This window comes from Myotis nattereri (assembly GCF_964212035.1).
Source record: "Myotis nattereri genome assembly, chromosome: 18".
Taxonomy (NCBI): domain Eukaryota; kingdom Metazoa; phylum Chordata; class Mammalia; order Chiroptera; family Vespertilionidae; genus Myotis; species Myotis nattereri.
Window position 1 is genome coordinate 14,422,481 of NC_138093.1, and position 22,108 is coordinate 14,444,588.

At 40.8% G+C, this 22,108-nt stretch overlaps 1 protein-coding gene across 1 annotated transcript in view; it reads right to left on the reverse strand.

Annotated features, from left to right (window-relative positions):
- The window catches only part of NUP210L (nucleoporin 210 like), a 53,034-nt gene that overhangs the window by 28,493 nt on the left and 2,433 nt on the right, over nt 1–22,108 (reverse strand). The window contains exons 3-17 of the mRNA XM_081113175.1: nt 21,403–21,534; nt 19,810–19,903; nt 17,719–17,869; nt 15,208–15,340; nt 14,369–14,527; nt 12,378–12,446; nt 11,545–11,651; nt 10,696–10,836; nt 9,466–9,603; nt 8,621–8,776; nt 8,101–8,299; nt 7,595–7,740; nt 4,685–4,906; nt 3,189–3,362; nt 2,236–2,428 (exon numbers count right to left, since the gene is read on the reverse strand). Of these exons, the coding sequence (XP_080969301.1) occupies nt 2,236–2,428; nt 3,189–3,362; nt 4,685–4,906; nt 7,595–7,740; nt 8,101–8,299; nt 8,621–8,776; nt 9,466–9,603; nt 10,696–10,836; nt 11,545–11,651; nt 12,378–12,446; nt 14,369–14,527; nt 15,208–15,340; nt 17,719–17,869; nt 19,810–19,903; nt 21,403–21,427 (2,107 nt within the window). The 5' untranslated portion in view covers nt 21,428–21,534. The remainder of the gene's footprint in view (nt 1–2,235; nt 2,429–3,188; nt 3,363–4,684; nt 4,907–7,594; nt 7,741–8,100; nt 8,300–8,620; nt 8,777–9,465; nt 9,604–10,695; nt 10,837–11,544; nt 11,652–12,377; nt 12,447–14,368; nt 14,528–15,207; nt 15,341–17,718; nt 17,870–19,809; nt 19,904–21,402; nt 21,535–22,108) is intronic.

Here is a 22,108-nt window from a genome sequence, read left to right on the forward strand (position 1 = left end):
ACCGGCCAGGCTAGATTTGTATTTTAGAAAGATCACTCTGGACAGTAATGTGGAGGCTTGAGGGTAGCAGTACCAAATGAGATCACTTGGGAGGCGACCCTGGTGATGTAGGGTAGAGGTGATAAGGACGTCAATGATGAAGTTAGAGAGGAAGGGATGGAACAAAAAAATATTTAGAAGGTAACAATGAGCCCTGACCGGTTTGGCTCAGTGGATAGAGCGTCGGCCTGCGAACTCAAGGGTCCCAGGTTTGATTCTGGTCAAGGGCATGTACCTTGATTGTGGGCACATCCCCAGTGGGGGGTGTGCAGGAGGCAGCTGATCAATGTTTCTAACTCTCTATCCCTCTCTCTTCTTCTCTGTAAAAAATCAATAAAATATATTAAAAAAAAAAAGAAGGTAACAATGAAGGTATTTGGTAATTGATTGTTATAGGGTATTAGGGACATCTCTTGCTTCTCTACCACTTTTTACACCAATTGTATCATACTGTTAGTGTTATAGTATTATCTACATATTAATATTCTTTACCTAAGCTTTTAAACTTGTTCTGAATATAAGCTCCTGTGGGTAAGAAAAGGCTAAACGTAGTTCTCCTTCTCTGGTGTTTCTTATTCCACTGACTGGTTACACCATCCATCCAAATGCTCATGCCAGAAACTGAAAAGTTACCCTTTTGTACCACTGTCTTCTTCACTTCGGGATTTTATTTTATTTTATTATTGTATTTTTTTAATCCTTACCCGAGGATATTTTTCCATTGATTTTTAGAGAGAGTGAAAGAGACAGGGAAAGACAGAGAGACATAAGGATGTGAGAGAAGCACATCGATTGGTTGCCTCTTGCTGGAGCACCAACCAGGGCCTGGTCCAGGGAGAAGCCTGCAACCGAGATAAGTGCCCTTGACGGGAATCGAACCTGGGATCTTTCGGTCCGCAGGCCGATGCTCTATCCACTGAGCCAAACTGGCTAGGGCTGGGATTGATTTCAGGTAGACTTTATATTAATTGCCTGCAGTGAATCATGCCTGCTGGTATCCGTATCCTTGAGTGCTCCTCACCCACCCTGACTCTGTTGTTGGCCAGTGGCTTGCTCTGGTGAATGGGCCATCAGATACAAGCAGAGGCTTGATGAGAGTCTGTGCAGGAGGTCTCGTTGCCCTCTTAGGACCTCATCTTGCACCTCATCTAGTGCCTCTGTAAGTCAGTCTCACTCGCCTTATTCAGCTCATTCTTTCTATGTCCTCTTTTCAACATCCCTTCAGGTCTCAGCATGTTACTTTCTCAAGGTAGCCTGTTCTAAACGAGGTTAGGTTCTCCTATTATAAGCTCTTAAAGCACCCCATATTTGCCCTTCGAACACATAACACAAATATAATGTTTAAAGTCTGGCTTCACCAATTAGACTGTAATTCTATGAAGGCAGAGGCTGTTTCTGCCTCATTTACCACTATATCTCCAAGTGCCTAGCACACAGTCTTACATGTAATAGCCATTCAATACATACTGGCTGACAAATGAATAATATTTCCATAATCTTAGGCAAATAATAGGCGATCAATATTTTAAGATTAATTTAATTTGATGTTTTTGTGAGAAATATTGCACCCGCCCTAGCCGGCTTGGCTCAGTGGATAGAGCATCGGCCTGCGGACTGAAGGGTCCCGGGTTCGATTCCGGCCAAGGGCACATGCCTGGGTTGCGGGCTCCATCTCCAGTGTGTGGTGTGCAGGAGGCAGCCAATCAGTGATTCTCTCTCATCATTGATGTTTCTATCTCTCTCCTTCTCCCTTCCTCTCTGAAATCAATAAAGAAATATATTAAAAAAAAAAAAGAAATATTGCACCCTAGACCACAGCTTTTCAAAAAAGGAAATTTACCTTTATGTTTTTTAAAAAATGCAATGATCAAAGATGAAAGTTGAGCCTTGGCTGGTGTGCTAAATGGTTGGCTTATGTCCCAAAGAATCACAGTTCGATTTCCAGTCGAGGGCATATACCTGGGTTGCAGGTTTGGTCCCTGACCCGCATAGATCTTTCTCTCTTTCTCCCTGCCCTCCCTTCTACTCTCTCTAAAATCAATAGAAAAATACCCTGGGGTGAGGAATAACAAAAAAAAAAAAAGGAAAGAAAGTTGAGATATGACAAAATCTGAAACAAACCCCCACCCACAAGGAAACATTTAATGCAGAACCATTTAGCAGGCATATGAAAACGTTCATAAATTTTCACAGTACCATGTAATCGAGTCTGCCCACTGCCATCATCCTTTGCTACCATCTCTACTGAATTGTAATTTTCGAAATGAGCTAGTGATTCATTTGAGGATTTCCATTCTAGCATGAGTGAACTGAAATTATCAAACTTTCTTTTGTGCTCATCAAACACTGACAGTTCCAGAACTGTGTCCCTTAGGCTTGACACAGGAATCTGCATTAAAATAAAAAGAAAAGAAAACAACTTCTTAAGAGGCTTGGTAAGATAACCCTGAAGCTAGGGATCATGTTTTCTCCCACTTTTATTCTTTGACAATTTTCAAACCTCCAGATATGTTGAAAGAATGAATACCTACACATACTTCATGTGGAGTCACCATTTGCTTTCTTTCTCTCCCTCTACTTTCTCACCCTACATGTGTATCTTTTTTAAAAAATAGCTATTTACGTTTTTCTTCCACAATTTATCCCTCCATACCCTTCTCCTCCTTCTTCTTTTTTCTTTTTTGCAAAATTACGTAGGCATCATGGCACTTTACCCCTAAGTATTTCCACATGCATTTCCTAAGAATAAGAACATTCTCCTAACTTGCCTGCTTACCAACTATGTTATTGCATATTCTTCTTCTTCATGATGGGTTTGGAGTAGAGGTGAATTCTGTTATTTATTGATAATGCTAATAAAAGATTTGGTAGGGAAGGAAATTAGCAAAACTATTTGGAAGTTATTTAGAGAAGTTACTGTCTATTGCCAATAATTACAAGCTGGCTAGGTACTATCAGCACTAGGTATTAAGTGTCATTCAGTGTAGCCAATTCTAACCTAGTTCAGTAACTTCTCAGACACTATCTGAGAATTAATAACAAATAAAACAATTTCCTTAACTTTAATATGACAAAAGATTATTTCAGACCATTTATCTCTAGCGCATGGAAGACGAAAGTGCCATGCTAGTTGGAAATACTCCACTTACCAGTTGTTTGTTGTGCTGTGGCAGAGGACATGGCTGGGCACCAGGTGGCACCGTGTACACTGGGGCTACTGACATGCCGGCAGGGTGGGCACATATGAAGTGCACCTGCACAGCCTCGACAGCTGGACTAGGGTTCAAGACAGCTGGATGATTTCCAACTCGAAATGTCAGGACCTTTAAGGAAACACCAGAGCAGGGGTAATTGTACGTAGACATTTAATGTCAGTTTGTCCATCTACAGGTGTCAGAATTATTCAAACTCTGGTATAGAGTCTCTTTGGACATTATAATCAGGCAAATTCCTTAAAAGGCATTAAAATTCTTAATTGTCTGTGCTAGTGCTAAGAGAAACAAGGGTATTATGGAAATTTGAAAACAAAAAGGCACATTAAAAATATATAACTGACCAATTACTTCAGTTTTTTCCTCCACCAAGTCCTTTGTTACCAGTTGGTAAAGAGTAGAAAAACTGATTTCTGTCTCAACTCGTCTCTGGTGGCAGTACTACTGAATAACAGGATGTGGAAACAAAAAGAAGCTAGAGAGCTTCAAAAGGGGGCAATTAGGCCTGAAATTACTCACAGCTAGCCATATACACAACAGAGCTCACTAGAGATTATAAAGAAGCTCAGTTGAGCCCTAGCCGGTTTGGCTCAGTGGATAGAGCGTCGGCCAATGAACTGAAAGGTGCCAGGTTCGATTCTGGTCAAGGGCACATGCCTGGGTTGTGGGCTCGATCCCCAGCGGGGGACTTGCAGGAGGCAGCCGATCCATGATTCTCTCTCAGCATGGATGTTTCTATCTCTCCCTCTTCCTTCCTCTCTGAAATCAATACAAATATATTAAAAAAAAAAAAAAAAAAAAAGCAGCTCGTTGATGATAGCACAGCTCTTAAGTTAAAACCCTACACTGACAGCCCTGTTAGGCTGGTTAGCCTGGCTGCGTTTCACAGTCATACCCTGCACTCTCAGCACCAGTCAAACTGTAAACCTTTGCCGCTGGTTTTGATAGAAGCAGGTCACAGCTGTGCATGGATCCATCACTACTTCAAAAAATTATCAAGACTAATTCAACTAATGCAAGGTACTTGCTACTCTTATCAGCACAGACCTGTTTCTTCAAAATTGCTAACCATAGATGACACTAAGTTTTCCTTCCTCGCATTCTTTGGAGATGAAAAACCGTATGTCCTCTAGTCTAGACAACAAGGAAATAAATTATAGTGATAACGTAATTGAAATAAGCTCATTACTACAAAAAGATCTGGAACCTCTTAGTTAGTGAATTGTTAGAATTCTCAGATGAGCAAGTCAAAACCTTTGGGTATATTGAAAGGATAGTAGAGATTTAAGAAAAATATCCTTTCATTAATCATTAGAATTTTCCTACCTAGTCCATAACTAAATCCATTAGAATGTGAAAAGCAATGGCTAGATGTACAAAAGGTCTGTAGTAGTATTGCTAAAAGGAATGTTAGAAAAAGGTGGTTTTCCTACTTGTTCTCCTAAATCCAGGCACAGGACCCGGTAGATATACTGGTTCTGTTTTCTCTTAGTTGGCAGCCGGACTTGTCTTATTTCAATTTTCTCTGTCTTCTCCGCGGTCAACTCCAAAAAGAATTGGGAGGGCTCCAAGATCCATGGACGAGGGCCCCCTTCAAATACCGTTTCTTTCACAGAATTCCATGTCACCAGTGCCACTTCCACAGGGTCTACAGCCTGATGACATTTAAAGAAATTAATCCTTGATTGGTTAGGGAATTCAGCAATTTCCTAAAGTAAAAAACTGGTTATTTTACTATGCTGAAATGACATTAGACTTAATTCCCAAACTAAGAAATAATACACAATGCCTCTTCACTTTGAATGCTTCTCATCCTCTGTACTAATTTTTTTTTAACATTTTTTATTTAACATTTTTAATACATGTTTTATTTCATTTTCCTCTGTACTAATTTTTTTTAACATTGGATTTGATTTATTTATCTATCATCTATCTATCTGTCTACCTCCTCACCCAAGAATATTTTTCCATTGATTTTTACAGAGAGTGGAAGAGAAAGGGAAAGATGGAGAGAAATGTCGACATAAGAGACACACATAGATTGGTTGCCTCCTGCAGGAGCCCCAACCAGATAATGAATAAGTTGTCTTTTTAAAATTAGTAACTTGGGTGCTCTTCCTCCTGGGAACATGCCCACACCTCTCTTCCCTCTCAGGCGTGCATCTCCTAAACTCTAAGGTTCCCACGAGACTTGCAAGCAGAGAAGCTCTGGGCAGCAGCGGCTCATCCTGGACTAGCCCCCTGAACCTGTCTCCGAGGCCCCCTTTTCTCTGACTTTCCGGTGAGCTTCTGTTGCTTCCTCTATCCCAGGCCTGGCCTTGCTTCACTGTCCCCAGCTTTAAAATTAGTATACTCTGAAAAAAAAAAGAATTACTTACCTTGCTTCTTCTTTTTTTTTTTTTTTTTTTAAATATATTTTATTGATTTTTTACAGAGAGGAAGGGAGAGAGATAGAGAGTTAGAAACATCGATGAGAGAGAAACATCGATCAGCTGCCTCCTGCACATCCCCCACTGGGGAAGTGCCCGCAACCCAGGTACACGTCCTTGACCGGAATCGAACCCGGGACCCTTCGGTCCGCAGGCCGACGCTCTATCCACTGAGCAAAACCAGTTTCGGCCTTACCTTGCTTCTTTCATTAGTGTTAACTTTTTCCTTATGGGTGCCACCTTTCTTTAAAATATATATATTTTAAATATATTTTTTATTGCTTTTTTACAGAGACGAAAGGAGAGGGGTAGAGAGTTAGAAACATCGATGAGAGAGAAGCATCGATCAGCTGCCTCCTGCACACCCCCTACTGGGTATATGCCTGCAACCAAGGTACATGCCCTTGACCGGAATCGAACCTGGGACCCTTCAGTGTCCAGGTCGACGCACTATCCAGTGAGCCAAACTGGCTAGGGCTAAAATATTTTTTTTAATCCTCACCCGAGGATATTTTTTCCATTGATTTTTAGAGAGGGGGGAGAGAGAGAAACATCCATGTGAGAGAGACACATTGATTGGTTGCCTCCTGCCTGCACCACATGAGGCCTGGTGCGGGAAAGAACCAGGGACCGTGCGGTCTGAAGGCCAATGCTCTAACCACTGAGCAACTGTCCAGGGAACCTATGGGTGCCTCCTTATGGGAAGAGCATTCATTTAGGATTTGTCAGTATCTATCAGCATGAACTTATACAGGCATCAATTTTAGCTCCTGAAAGAATTAAATGTTTAGAAAGCCTACCATGCTCTATCTACTTTTATTCTAAACTACCACCTGTCATAATGTACCAAGTATAATGGACCAATCCTTAGGGCCCAAAATAAAATCTATTGTATTAAAATCAATAAGTACGCCCTGGCTGGTACGGCTCAGTGGATGGAGCGTCAGCCTGAGGACTAACGGGTCCCAGGTTTGATTCTAATCAAGGCACATGCCGGGGTGGTGGGCTCCATCCCCAGTTGGGGGGCTGCAGGAGGTAGCTGACCAATAATTCTCATCATTGCTGTTTCTGGCTCCCTTTCCCTTCCGCTCTGAAATCAATAAAACAATAAATAAAATAAATAAGTACAAAGGGTGAAAGATAACTGGCTCCCTCCCTAGGTTAGAATGTTTTCTTTCAGAATTCTTCAAAAGAGAGTATGCTAATATTTTATATATTATTCAGGGTGGTACTTACAGAGATAGGTGCACATGTAAAAATTGAAATAGTACCTTAAAATTAGTGCACTTTATGTACTTTATACATATTTTATATCTCATTAAAAAAAGACAGGGGAATATCTAAAACTTGCTGATACAACTTAAAGATATTCCTGTGGCAGAAAGTTGAGGGAGTAAGATCCCTAATACTCAGGTTTGATGGGAGAGCTGTAGATCTAAAAACGAGAGTAGTAAGTAACCCTGGCTGGTGTTTCTCAGTGGTTGGAGCATCAGCCCACATACCAAAGGGTCACAGGTTCAATTCCCAGTCAAGGCCACGTACCTGGGTTCAAGGTTCAATCTCTGGCCCCAGTTGGGGTGTGTGTGGGAGGCAAGCAATCAATGCGTCTCTCTCACATTGATGTTTCTCTCTCTCTCCTTCTTCTTTCCTCTTCTCTCTTAAAAAAAAATCAATAGAAAATTTTAAGTCAATATAAATATTTACAAAAATAAATAAAAGCAATGGAAAAAATATTCTTGGGTGAGATTAACAAAAAAAAAAAAAAGAAAGGAAGAAAGAAAAGAGAGTGGTAAGTAACGAGAACACAAACATCAGTGATCTTTAATAGAGATCACAGGCAGCGAGGAAGCCCCTAAGCAGACATAGTGGAGTCCATGGAAAGACATGCCAGGACCTTACCATAAAATATCTCACCTTTAGGGGCTCATAGGCAGCAAATGTGGCACTGCTTTCCATGTACTCTCCATACTCAGTTACACTCACTGTTAACAGAGTGTGACCCAGAGACGTGGCTGCTATGTGTGTGCTGGAACAGTGCTTTGGTCCAGGTCTTTGGATACCTGCAAATCACATCGTATGACTTCAGTAGGGCAACAAGCATTCGGTTCTCAAGGAAATCAGTCTATAGAAATAAAAGAATCGCCCTGGCCGGTGTGGCTGGGTTGTTTGGGCGTTATTCCATGCCCCAAAGGGCCTCGGGTTCAATTTCCATCTGGGCACCAGATACCCAGGTTGCAGGCTCCATCCCCAGAAGGGGGCATTCAGGAGGCACTTATGACAAGGGCAGTTGACAGAATAAACAAAAGTATTGTAAAGAAAGGTAATATGTGAATTTATAATATAACTTGTGGTTTCTGAATTGATGATTTGTCCTTTAATTCTAAGACAAAGAAAGAAGAAAATAAAAAGCCTACTCTCACCTTCTTTGAAAAGAGTGAAGACTCCTTGCTTATCCATGTGCAGATCCAAGGATAAAAGAGAGCAGTCTGAGAACGCGATGGCCTCCCCGGTCTCCTTGTTCATGTGATACATAGCAACGGGGATGTCTATAAGCCGGCCAATCTCCACATCAGCACGATATGGTATCAGTTCAATTTTGTTCAGTTTCAGGACATATATCTAGCGGGGGGAAAATTAATCATTCAAGCAAGGCATGTCAGCCCAGCCAGCGTGGCTCAGCGGTTGAGCATCGAGTCATGAACCAAAAGGTCATGGTTCGATTTCCAGTCAGCGCACATGCCCGGGTTGTGGGCTTGGTCCCCAGTGGGGGGCGTGCAGGAGGCAGCCGACAGATGATTCTCTTTCATCACTGATGTTTCTATCTCTTTCTCCCTCTCCCTTCTTCTTAGACAGCAAAAAAAAAGAAAAGAAAAGAAAAGAAAGAAATGTAGGCAGTAGTATCTCAGGAGTAATAAGGAGGTTCTTTGGAGAGTTGTTTACCTTCATTTCTCCGTATCGAAAAGGATTCTGTACATCTCGGGCCACAACAGTACTGTTGCCTCTGACCTGACCAGCAGTCACCACTCCTTTTGTGGTTACCATGGCCACTGTTTCGTTAGAAGAGGCCCAGGTGAAGTTGCCACTGCCGCCCTCTACCTGTGAAAAAATACAACCTTTTATTTAATTACTATAGGAGAAAAATGTAATTTAAATGGAGATGTAAAAAAGTTTAAGAAATACTAAAAATATATGATAAATTATTTCTGGACACATGAGGAAACTGATGTTATAGTAAAAAGGGGAAAGATAAATGCTAACAGGAGATTATTAATGGCAGTGTCACAAAATGTCAAAAAGGGCACAAAGAGGCGTAACAAAACTTATAAAACTCACAAGGAGCCTGGCTGGTGTGGTTCAGTGGTTGAGTGTTGACCCATGAACCAGGAGGTCACAGTTCGGTTCCGGGTGAGAGCACGTGCCTGGTTTGCTGGCTCAAGCCCCACTAGGGGGCATGCAGGAGGCAGCCAACTGATACTTCTCTTTCATCTTTGATATTTCTCTCTCTCTCCCCCTCTCCCTTCATCTCTCTCTAAAATAACTAAAAACATATTGGGGGGGGGGAATAAAACTCGCAAGGAAAGAATAAATGGAGGAGAGACAGAAAGTATAGCAAGTTTTGTAAGGAACACAGTATTCAAGAGCATAATTTGGTTGTCACCAAAAACTGAGTTATACTATTAGGACTAGGGGAAAATGAATTTAACATTAGCCAAATTTCAATAAATTAAGCTATCGAAGAAACTGACTTATCTCTTTGTGAAACCTCATTTTATAAGACAACATACTTGTACTTTATAACGATATAACATTCCCATAGGATGATGAGGAAATGCCAAGTAGTTGGGGGTAAGCTTGATGGGTAAATAAATCTTCACTTCTTGCTGATGTAAACCTGGAAGTTTTATAGGCTGAATATTTTTATTCTAGAAGAGCAGAAAAAAGGGAGCAAAAAAACTTTTAGGAGGATTTTTCATATAATACACATTCATATTCAAAGCACCAGAACATGGTGTGCTAATGAATTACTCAACCAGTTTCTATATATAAAAGAAATAAATGTCCCTGTTCATTAAAAAAGCACAACTACTGTGGTCCATTAAAAATGAAAGGAATTTTGCTAAACCCAAAATAAGTATCACAATCAGAGAAAGCAGTTCAAGTTTCCTGAAGTAAAAGTTTTATCAACATAGGGAAGGAAATCATAGTTTCAGAAAGAAAGACCCTTCAACACTCATCAGTTAAGTACATGAACTCTAAAGGCAAAGGGATGTTACAAACTATTCATAATAAAAGAAAGAGAACATTTAAAGATGGTGGGCGGAGCCTGGCAGGCGTGGGACAGTGATTGAGTACTGACCTCTGAACCAGGAGGTCATGGTTCAATTCCCAGTCAGGGCACATGCCCAGGTTGCAGGCTTGATACCCAGTAGGGGGCATGCAGGAGGCAGACAATCAATGATTCTCTCTCATCATTGATGTTACTATCTCTTTCTCCCTCTTCCTCCCTCTCTGAAACCAATAAAAAATATATAAAGGAACGTCAAATGATATAAATACACAATAACCATAAATGTAGATACATGCAATAACACGGATTGAGATAGAAAATTTATAGAGGTATAAACTACTAAGTATACTGTTTATCAGTTTTTCTGGTGTGTTTTTTATCTTCACCTAAGGATATGTTTATTGATTTTAGAGAGAGAAGAAGGGAGAAAGAAGAGAGGGACAGAGAGAAACATCGATGTGGGAGGCAAGAGTTGTCTCTTGTGTACCCCATGACTCGAGATCAACCCATAACCTAGATATGTGTGCCCTGACTGAAAATCGAACTCATACCCTTTTGGTGTACGGGACCATGCTCCAACCAAGTGAGCCACTCGACCAGAGCTGTTTCTCTGTTTTTTACTTTTTGTGAAAGATAAAGGTGGGATAGGCCATATACCTGCTTGCAAAGCAAGGGTTACCAAGTCATCGATATTCTCAGAATTCAAAGAAGTCCTGTTGGTTCCTACCTGGGAAAGGATGGAAGTCAGGCATGCACTTATCACCACCACACCATCTTTCAGGGTTTTCACTACGTGGTAAGATCCATTCACAGTCGTCAGCTGCTCTTCAAAGTACTCCGTCAGGAACTGGCACGTGATCCTGATATTCTGAAAATCAGCCCAACAGCAACACAAGCCTGAAGAAATGCTTTTCCCCTGAAGCCATCTTAATCCCAAAGCATTAAAGAAAGAAAAAAAAAGGGCGTCTATGCATTCTGGGGACAAAGAAATAAAAACGGGACTCTTTCCCCCTCCCCACGTGGGAGTCTGTACTTGTTCTTCAATAAAATCTCCACCTTTGCTATAAAAAAAGAAAGAAAAACAAAATTTTTCCTCCCCCTCATGGAAATTCTAAGTTGGAAAGATGTAATTCTAATGTGGTGCTAATTTTTGAAAGATCCACTAATGGCAAGTAATCCGAAATAGAAAGGGTCCAAGCTTAGGTAAATTTTAGAGGGATTTGTCACATTCTATAAATTGACAGTTCTTTGGGGTGGGATGGGGGAGATGCTGGAGAGTGAGTAGGACACGTCATCTGATGTTCACACGACTACTCTCACCCTACAAAGCAGTGCTAACCATCTCTGAAGTGCAGCTGTAGAATGAGGATCCTCTCCAACGGATTATCACTTCAGTTCTTTCCTATAATTCTGACCAAATTATTTCTTTTACTTCTGGCTTAACATTCCTCAAGGACAGAACTATTTAATAATAATAATGATAATAAAGTAGTAACTTGCATTTCCAAAGGTAAAATCTGGAAGCGAAAGCAAATAAAAAGGTACAAGGGGCTAGAAAAATACGAGAGAGACTCACATCTGAAATATAGACCTTTGTGCTGCTTTTATCGAACACCTCTACTGTAATGACATACACCTGTTCCACCTCTAGACTCCATCGGCCTCCAGGTTGGATTGTGAAACCTATATACACGCACATCAAGAAAAAAAAAATATTAGGAGAGTTTCCAAAGTAGATCCTGTAGTTCACTCTATCAAATTGTATAATAACTTGGGGTTCCAAAGATGCTGGCTTCACTGAGCTCAGGTACAAAGAAATACTCCGTTATATCTGCACACAAAAATAAACCACAATTGCCAGGCAAGATTCTAGGTTTTTTCAGTTAGGCTCATTGTTTCAAATGGTCTAAAGACATGCAGATTCTCTCTCTCTCTTTTTTTAATCCTCACCTGAGGATATTTTTCCATTGATTTTTAGAGGGAGTGGAAGAGAGAGGGAAAGAAAGAGAAATATCGATGTGAGAGAAACACATCAACTGGTTGTTTCCTGCAGAAGCCCCGACCAGGGCCCCAGCTGTGCCCCTGAATGGAATCGAACCCAGGATCCTTCAGTCCACAGGCCAACACTCTATCCGCTGAATCAAACCGGACAGAGCGACATTCGGATTCTCTCCCTCTTGTATAAAGTCCCTTTTCCTAACCCAATACTGTGTTACGTGGATCTTTGTATTTTCCACAATCTGCTTCATCTTACAGACAGCATATAACCAGAACAATGTGTGAAAATATGCCAAAGGAAGGTTGAATTTGTAGTGAATTCGATCTCAAAATGAAGGTTAAAGAAGCGCTATCATTTCAACATGTTCATTTTAGCTATTTAGCTTTCAGAAAATCATTATCTAAAAATACCTAAAAATCCAGGTTGCACCACATATATGGTGCAGTTTGGAAGTCCAGACACAGAGCGCATATGGACATCTTAATAATTTTTGCTTAAGGAAATCATATAAGCCAAAGTTGGGTGAAAAGAGAAATGTGTGCTACACCAAAGGGGGGAAAAAATGAACCCACAAACAAAACTTCTACCTTTTACTATGCCTTGAAAAGCAAAAACCTAAATGTGTACCCTTCTGAGAAAAAATATGAGGGACTCAATAATCACATGAGTCAGGTATTCTTGAATTTCAAATTTGAGGAAAATGGAATGAGAGAAAAAAGACCATGCTCCATGCTTTTAATATTCATTTAGCTGCAGGACCCTTTTTCCAGGTAAATTCTTACACCGAAGGCCATGATGGAGAGCAGGCCGAAGTGGCCTGGCTCTGGCTGAAGGAGTGAACAGTGGTGATAGAGGAATAGGGAGAGGCATGGCTTGCCATTCAGCCTTGAGCTCTGCAGACTTTTAAAAAATCACTAATTGAGGCGCTCTCCCTTTTGGGAGCACACCCACGCCTCTCTTCCCTCTCAGGCGTGCATCTCCTAAACTCTAATGGTCCCCGTGAGACTAGCAACCAGGGGAGCAGTGGGCAGCAGCAGTTCCTCCCGGACTAGCCCCCTGAGGCTGTCTCCAAGGCCCCCTTTTCTCTGACTTTCTGGAGAGCAAAGCAGCCCGGCCTAGGCTCTCCTGTTGCTTCCTCTACCCTAAGCCCTCCCTTGTTTCACTGTCCCCGGCTTTAATAAGTGTCCTCTCTCAAAAAGAATCATGAATTGATTTTCTAATATCTGCAGCAAATCTGTAATACCAAAATGCTTTCTCTTTCCCAACGAAGTTACTTCTGGGAATAATGTTCCTAAGTAGATCTGTGTAGATGAGTAGAAGAATAAATTTGTATTTCTGCTAGAATTTAACTGAAGAGGCTAGTGGCTCATAGGTGGACACTCAACCACTGAGCCACACCAGCCCGGCGAACCTTGCTGTTCTTTAAACATGGCGAACATGCTCCTGTTTCAGAACCTTTGCAATTTCTACTTCCTCTTCCTGGAGCTCTTTCACACAGATATCGAAATGGCTTACAGCTGCAATGTCACCTTATCAGACTTCCCTAACTACCCTGAGTAAAATAGTCTGTATCCCCAGAGCTTAGAATACTGTTGAGCATATAGTAAGAATATTTGCTGAATAAATTAATTTCTTTCAGATTCAACTATTCAAAAATAGGAAATATTTCAAAATCTAACACTGAGATATGAAATCCAAATGCTTCAATTTTTTGAGAATTTAAATCTTCATTCTGTTTTGTTTCCATCAACTTTAATAGAGCTGTGTTATATCCTTACAGAGCAGGTTTAGTGAATTTTAAAAAATTACCCTCAACTTGCCCTGGTCGGGTGGCTCAGTTGGGCGGAGCATCATCCCATACACCAAAAAGGTTTGGGTTTGATTCCGGTCAGAGCACATATCTAGGTTTTGGGTTCAATGCCCAGTCAGGGTGCCTATAGGAGGCAACTGATCCCTGTTTCTCTCTCTCACATCAATGTTTCTCTCTCCCTCTCTCTCTGTCTCAAATCAATAAAAACATATCTTTGGGTGAGGATTAAAAAAATTACTCTCAACTCAACAAATATTAATGAATCATCTTTTCTCAATTATTCATGTGAAAAGCACCAAATTAATAAAATTCACACACAAGTTCCTCCAAACAGTTTTCCTCAACCTCATAATGTGACTGAGGCTGCAAATAAGCACTAAAGTCAACAGATACTAAGCCCCCTCCAACTACTTCTCTCCTTGCTGTTAGGAAGTGTAACAGCAATAATTTATAGTTCTTGTTAAACATAAAACCTACGGGAAATTATGTGTAGTAGTATTATAATCACTCAACAAATTATTTTACCAAGGAGCGTTTCTAGCATGCTCAGGGAAAGATATATTGGCAGCTAAAACTTGAACAAAAGGATACTTTTATGTACAAAAATAAGATTAGTTTGGCCCAGTTGGATGGCTGTCACGACGGCTGTTTTCTCATCCAGTAAAGCCACTTTCCCAGAAAAAGATGCGTTATGTGCAACTTTATGGTTTTGTAACTCCAGGGTATAGTGTTCCAGGGGAAATCCCATCTCTGTAAGACACGGAAGGTACATAAATATAATGAGAGCAGCCATTCCAACAGACAATAGTATATTGTTGGATTATAAAAGGAAAATCAAGAAGCAGGCCTAGAGAAGAGTACGTACAATCTGTTCCTAATTTCCTTTCCACTCTGATGAATTTCTACAAGTAGCCATGTGGGGAGGGCACTATTGAGTGTATTGTTATATTGCTTGTATTCTTACAAACCAGTAAACTGAGAGTAGCAGACGGGATCCCCACTAGGTAAATTAGGAAAGAATTGATGTTAATGGAGTCAATGCGCACTTTATAAATTCAGCTGGATTTCTGGAGTTAATAGAGTATTCAGTTTTCAGTTACCGAACTGAGTTTTTCAAGAAACTTTTACCAAGATAATTCATGTCCTTTCTGGTAAAGTTTCTCCCCTTATCCTGCAGAAGCTGGTAAGTTTTTGGTTGTTGTTTTAATGGAGAACTCATATGCCTATGGTTACTGAAGCTAAGTAGCCAAACTACAGCATTTAATCTGTTTAAGATGTGGGGACTATCTCTGTCCAGTATTAGCTCTAGGATAGCAATCACAGAAAACTTCATTACAAAAGCTAAAAGCAGGTGCGTACATAATGTGGAGTTCTTCTCAACAGAAGGGATTTGGGAAATGTCAGTCTTAGGAAATGATAAGTCGCCTTACCTGTCACTCTTCCTTGAACCATTTTTGCAACTCGGTATTTAATATATGTTCCTACTAAGAGATAAATATCATGGGATGGTACAAGAAATACATTCTCCAAAACAAGCAGACGTATTATTGCTGCCGCCACTTTCTAAAAGAGAAAAAAAAAATCAAAATTTCCAAACTTGAGGCAAAATCCTCAAGGCCATCTTCCTTGTTAAAAGTTTTATAAAGATTTTTTTAAAAATATATTTTATTGATTTTTTTTTTTTTTTACAGAGAGGAAGGGAGAGAGATAGAGAGTTAGAAACATCGATCAGCCGCCTCCTGCACATCTCCCACTGGGGATGTGCCCGCAACCCAGGTACATGCCCTTGACCGGAATCGAACCCGGGACCTTTCAGTCCACAGGCCGACGCTCTATCCACTGACCCAAACCGGTTTTGGCAAGATTTTTTTTTAAATGCTTTCTTAATCACAAATCATAATTTCAGTTAACCTTAAAAAATGGTCATGAATCTTAATACTATATTAACTTTCTAAGTCATTTACTTTCTAAGTCACTCAAACTAGGAATGAAAAATGATGAGCCTTCTAAAGGAGAAGAGTAGTAAATAAAACGACAAGTATGCTGAAACGAGAAAAGGTAAGATTTCACTGTTATGCCACAGCAATCCTTTTTTTTTTTTTTTTAATATATTTTATTGATTTTTTTACAGAGAGGAAAGGAGAGGGGATAGAGAGCTGCCTCCTGCACACCTCCCACTGGGGATGTGCCCGCAACCAAGGTACATGCCCCTGGCCGGAATCGAACCTGTGACTTTTCAGTCCCCAGGCCGACGCTCTATCCACTGAGCCAAACCGGTTAGGGCCACAGAAATCCTTTTAACCAACCTCAAACTGTCTTCCCAGATTAAGTTGAACATACCGGTTCTTATGAAGGCTTACTCACTAACACAAGGTTAGTGAGCTGCCCTCCGGGGTATCGATACACTTGTGTTCCTGCCACTTGTATTAAATGCTATTCAAAAGACAACTGTTTTTTCCCAAATCTCTGTATGCCAGCAACACTTCTATATATATAAAAGGCTAAGTGGCCATCCAACTGCCAGACTGGCTGGTACCTATGATGCACCCTGACCACCAGGGGGCAGATGCTTAACGCAGGAGCTGCTGAGCTGCAGTGACTTGGCAGAGGCGGTTCTTCGGTGATGCACCCCAGAACCAGAGAGGAGGGAGCCCAATTCCTTGCGGGGCAGCGCGATTCCACTTTCAGCCGTGGGTTATGTTGTTGCTGGGGCACTGTTGGCCCCAAATCTGGTTTCCTGCACACTTGCGTTTGCGTTCCACACCTGGTACGACAGCAACTTTGCAGAGTGCCCTCTTGCACTCCAGGACCCCTTGGGGGATGTCAGGGAGCCAGTTTTGGCCCAATTCCCATAGGCCAGGCCGAGGGACCCCACCAGCCAGAGGGACCCTGATCATTCTGCAGACACCCTTCGAGCCACGGTGCTGTCCCAGGAATTCTAATTAATTTCCTTAGAATGTGCACGAATCCATGCACAGGGCCACTAGTTTAATTATAATTACACTTAAAAAATAAACCATGGGTGCAAAAATAGAGAAGTTGTTTCTACAAAGAATTTAAACCTTTTTTAAAATTGATTTGAGAGAGATAAAAAAACACATTTTTGTGTCCACTCATTTATGCATTCATTGGTTGATTCTTGTATGTGCCCTGACTGGGGATCGAAGCCACAACCTTGGCATATTGAGACTACGCTCTAACCAACTGAACTACGTGGACAGTGCAAAAAATTTAAAAATTTTGAAAAGTTAAAAGCAAACTGATAAAATGTGCTATTAAATTGGGTTTAGGTGAGAAATGTAAAAATCCTTGAAAAATGTGGAATTATGTATTCAAATTGCTTCACAGGTCTAATTTTTCACTTTACTATAAAATAAAATAAAAAAAGAAACTAGAAGCTAATTTATACAAGAAACAGTATGTACAGTTCTAACCAGTGAACTCATGATCAAAGAAAGGTCTTGGACCTACACCAAGGGGTTGGTGAATAAAATGCAGTTATAGCCCGGGCAGCATGGCTCAGTGGTTGAGTATCAACCTATGATCCAGGAGGTTGAGGTTCAATTCCAGGTCAGGGCACATGTCCGGGTTGGGGCTCCATCTCCAGTGGGGGTGTGCGGGAGGCAGCCGATCAATGATTCTTTCTCATCGTTGATGTTTCTATCTCTCTCTTCCCCTATGAAATAAAAATCTTTTTAATACATTTATATGTTTTAACAGAAAACAGCAGTTGTATTTGTAATAGGTAACAAAATGTTTAAGGAAGACAAGTGTTGTTTTTCATGCTTACCCACTTCAAATGACTTTTTCAAAAATGACTATTAGCTCAAATTATATCAGGGTAGATAGAAAACTTCTACTATAGATAAACATAAAAAACTGTATTTTACTGGTATGTAGGCAAGACTAGTAAATGGAAGTTTATAGCACAAACTTTTTACCTTATAAAATGGTTCCAAAATTCGAACTTTGACAACAGCAGCACCAGTTCTAATCCCAGACACCAAAATTATATCTCCTTGTTTCCCTTCTTTTTCCATCTCAGTTACATATGCTGGGGGAGAATATTCTGCATCAGAATATTTTAGAATCCTAAAGAGATTTAAAATAGGGTTTGTTTCTAACAGAATCAAATAATCAGTCTTCCTCCAAAAGGCACTAAGCAACTTTAGACCTAGACTCTGCAATCTCTCTACAGTATAAACAGTTGTGTTGTTTTTTTGTTGTTAATCTTCACCCGAGGATTTTTTCCATTGATTTTTTTAATGTTTTTTTTTATTGATTTCAGAGAGGAAGGGAGAGGAAGAGAGAGATAGAAACATTAATGATGAGAGAGAATCATTGATTAGCTGCTGCCTCCTGTATGCCCCCTACTGGCGATTGAGCCCACAACCCGGACATGTGCCCTTTGAACCTGGGACCCTTCAGTTCACAGGCCGACGCTGTATCCACTGAGCCAAACCAGCTAGGGCTCCATTGATTTTTTAGAGAGAGTGGAAGGGAGGGAGGAAGGGCAGAGGAGGGGAAAAGAGAGAAAGAGAGACATCGACTGGTTGCCTCCCGTAGGCGCCCAACCGGGGCCAGGGATTGAACCTGCAACCAGGTTCATGCCCTTGACCAGGAATCAAATCTGAGACCCTTCAATGCTAGCTCAGCACTCTAGCCACTGAACACACTGGCCAGGGCAAAAGTTTTAAAAAATTTTTCCCCATAAGGACTAGATAGAAGAAAAGTATTTAATGTGCTTCTGGCTAAAATTGTTGTTGGACTAAAACTTGGATGATCTCAGAGCTACTTCTTGGTACTGAAGACAAAATTTCATACTATTTTTCCCACTTACTGGATTTCAGCATGTGCAGATAGCTTGAACAATGAAATGGCCAGAATATATACCTGACTCAAATAATCCTATCCTACATAATCCTATATAAAAAGAGAGGGATATGCTAATTAGCCCAGATATGCTAGTCACGACAGGACATGCTAATTAGTCACGACCAGTATGCAAATTGACCATCACTTCAATACAATAAGGGATATGCTAATTAGTCGTGACCAGTATGCAAATTGACCATCACTCCAAAACACAAGATGGCCGTCCCTATGTGGCCACAAGATGGCCGGCAGGGGAGGGGGGTTGGGGGAAACCAGGCCTGAAGGGGAGGGCAGTTGAGGGTGACTGGGCCTGCAGGGGAGGGCCATTGTGGGGGACCAGGCCTGCAGGGGAGGGCAGTTGGGGGCAATCGGACCGGCAGGGGAACAATTAGGCGTTGATCAATCTGGCAGGGGAGTGGTTAGGGCAGCCGTGGGCAAACTACGGCCCGCGGGCCGGCCCGTTTGAAATGAATAAAACTAAAAAAAAAAAAGACCGTACCCTTTTATGTAATGATGTTTACTGTGAATTTATATTAGTTCACACAAACACTCTATCCATGCTTTTGTTCCGGCCCTCCGGTCCAGTTTAGGAACCCATTGTGGCCCTCGAGTCAAAAAGTTTGCCCACCCCTGGGTTAGGGGGTGATCAGGCTGGCAGGCAGGAGAGCGGTTGGGAGCCAGCAGTCCTGGATTGTGAATGGGATCGGGCCTAAACGGGCAGTCGGACATCCCTCAACCAGGAGACCCGAGTTTGATCGCTCTCTATGACGTGCGCTGACCAATAGGGGGTGGTGCGGAACAAAGGAAGGCTCCGCTGGCAGCTGGAAGGCCTTGATCGGCCCTGATCTCTGGCCAGGCCTAGGGACCCTACCCATGTACAAATTTTGTGCACTGGGCCTCTAAGATGTACATAATCCTGAATGCATGAACTCCTTTGCAGTACATCAAATTAAACTATCAAATGGTACCTATAACCATACCATACTATAGCCTACATCCTACTATATCAAAGACATCCCCCCACCTGGTAAATTTATCTGTTCTAAAAAAGTCCAGACAGCAGGATTAATGCCCTCACAAATGGTTGTTGTTCAGTGTGCCACAAAGGCAGAGGTCTCCTTCAGAGTCAGATGGTTTATGTTAGGGTGCAAGGTTACCTGATTTTATTAGACAGTTCTCCTCTTGATGATTCATTGTCCTTGACAATGCTCCACTCAAACATCATCCCTGCCAAACTACTAAAAGTATTTCCTGTAGATCAAGTCAAAAGCAGACAAGACAGAATCACATACTCAAAAACATTCAGGTATCTTCCCTCCCCCCCCTTTATTGATTAAGGTATTACATATGTGTCCTTATCCCACCATTGCCTTCCCATCCCCCAATCCTGCCCTCACCCCCTGTTGCCTGCATCTATTGGTTATGCTTATATGCCATACAGGTATCTAGTTAGGAAAACCTAACTAGAAAATTACTTTTGGGCCTTTTTCATGAACAAATGGAAATACTTATCATTAATTAATTAAAATACATATACCAGGAAGATCCCTAGATAAACAATAGAAGTGCTACTGCTGCACAAGCTTTCTGAAAAAGGACTCAAAATGATTAGCTTCTGGTTGACAAAAATTATGCCACTTTTTCTGTTTCTCTTTACATAAAGGCCCCCTTGTAGTCTACCTCAGAGTTGACAGGAATCCCTAAATCCTGGTCCCTTCAACAAAAATTTTATAAAATTGAGATTCTAGGATAATTTAATACATCTACTCTTCAGATTTAAAAACTATTCTTTACTGAATAGTTTAGAAAGAGGCAATAACTTTAAATGTTTTAAATATATTACAACACCAGCACAGTATATTAAGCAATATAAAACCATGCTCGAGAAAGACAAATTTAAAATTATAAAACTTTTTCACAGGTTTACATTGAATTTTCCTTGCCTACAGAAAGTGGACTTACCAAACAGAGCTAGCAATAAATTCTAAAATAATGTTCTTAATTGCTGGTTTAGGGATCATCAGCAGAAGCTAAGTGGCAGAATTTGGACATTCAATAAATCTTCTGAGATGACCAACAACTCAATATAGCAGGAAAAAAATTTATTTTTATTTTTATAATATATTTTATTGATTTTTTACCGAGAGGAAGGGAGAGGGATAGAGAGGTAGAAACATCGATGAGAGAGAAACATCGACCAGCTGCCTCCTGCACATCTCCTACTGGGGATGTGCCCACAACCAAGGTACATGCCCTTGACCGGAATCGAACCTGGGACCTTTCAGTCCGCAGGCCGACGCTCTATCCACTGAGCCAAACCGGTTTGGCAAATCTTTTTTAAAAATATATTTTATTGATTATTCACAGAGAGGAAGGGACTGGGATAGAGGGTTAGAAACATCAATGAGAAAGAAACATTGATCAGCTGCCTCCTGCACAGCCCCTACTGGGGATGTCCCCGCAACCAAGGTACATGCCCTTGACTGGAACTGAACCTGGGACCTTTCAGTCTGCAGGTCGACACTCTATCCACTGAGCCAAACCGGTTAGGGCAGGAAAATTTTATGAAAGTATTAGCTAGTGTATTGAACCATGCTCATAATTATTAATTCCTTATGTACATGAGCTTCATATGAGAAAACAAATATTGCTTTCAATCTACTTTTATCTCTCAAGTTTCTGTTTCGACGTACTAAACATACAGGAGTATAACTTTAAATAATTTTGTTGAATCTTCTGAACTTCTTTACCTTCCGCATCCAATGCCCTCACCATCAGTTCCAGTGGTGAGTCATCTACATAAAGTTCCCGAGTTCGAGATATAATTTCAATGCTGTCTATCACATCAACCTTCACATCACAGCGCAGCTCATGGTCAGTCACTAAAATGAATCCAAACACTGAGAATTTAACTTAACAGGTCACGACTCTATTAAATGTCTTAAACACTCAGAATCTTATTCTAAATATTTGAAAAAAAGTAAGGCTGTAACAGTTGCTTTCAACCTGTGGAAGAAAACAGCAAAATGACAAAACGTAAGAACTTTTGTTTATAATAAAACATTAGGCCAGCGACTCCCAAACACTGATCTACAATGTATGTTTTCATTCATCCACTGAAAAATGAGAAAAAAATAATTTAAAATAGTACGTAATCAAATGTATTCACTTTAAAGGATTAAACTTTATTTTTACATTCTATCTTACTTTTGAAGTGTTAAACTGTTTTTCCTTTTACGAAATTATGGTAACAGATTTTTAAAAACGTATTTAGTTAAGTAAAATGGTTGCAACAATGTCAGTCCTGCTCTGATTTTGGATACAAATAGCATTTCTTGAGCTGTTCTAGTTTAAAACAGACTAGTGCAGTACTTCTCAAACTTTAGTTTGGATGAGAATCACCCAGAAAACTTGTTTTGGGCCCACCCCAGAGATTCTGACATAGCAGAACTGAGA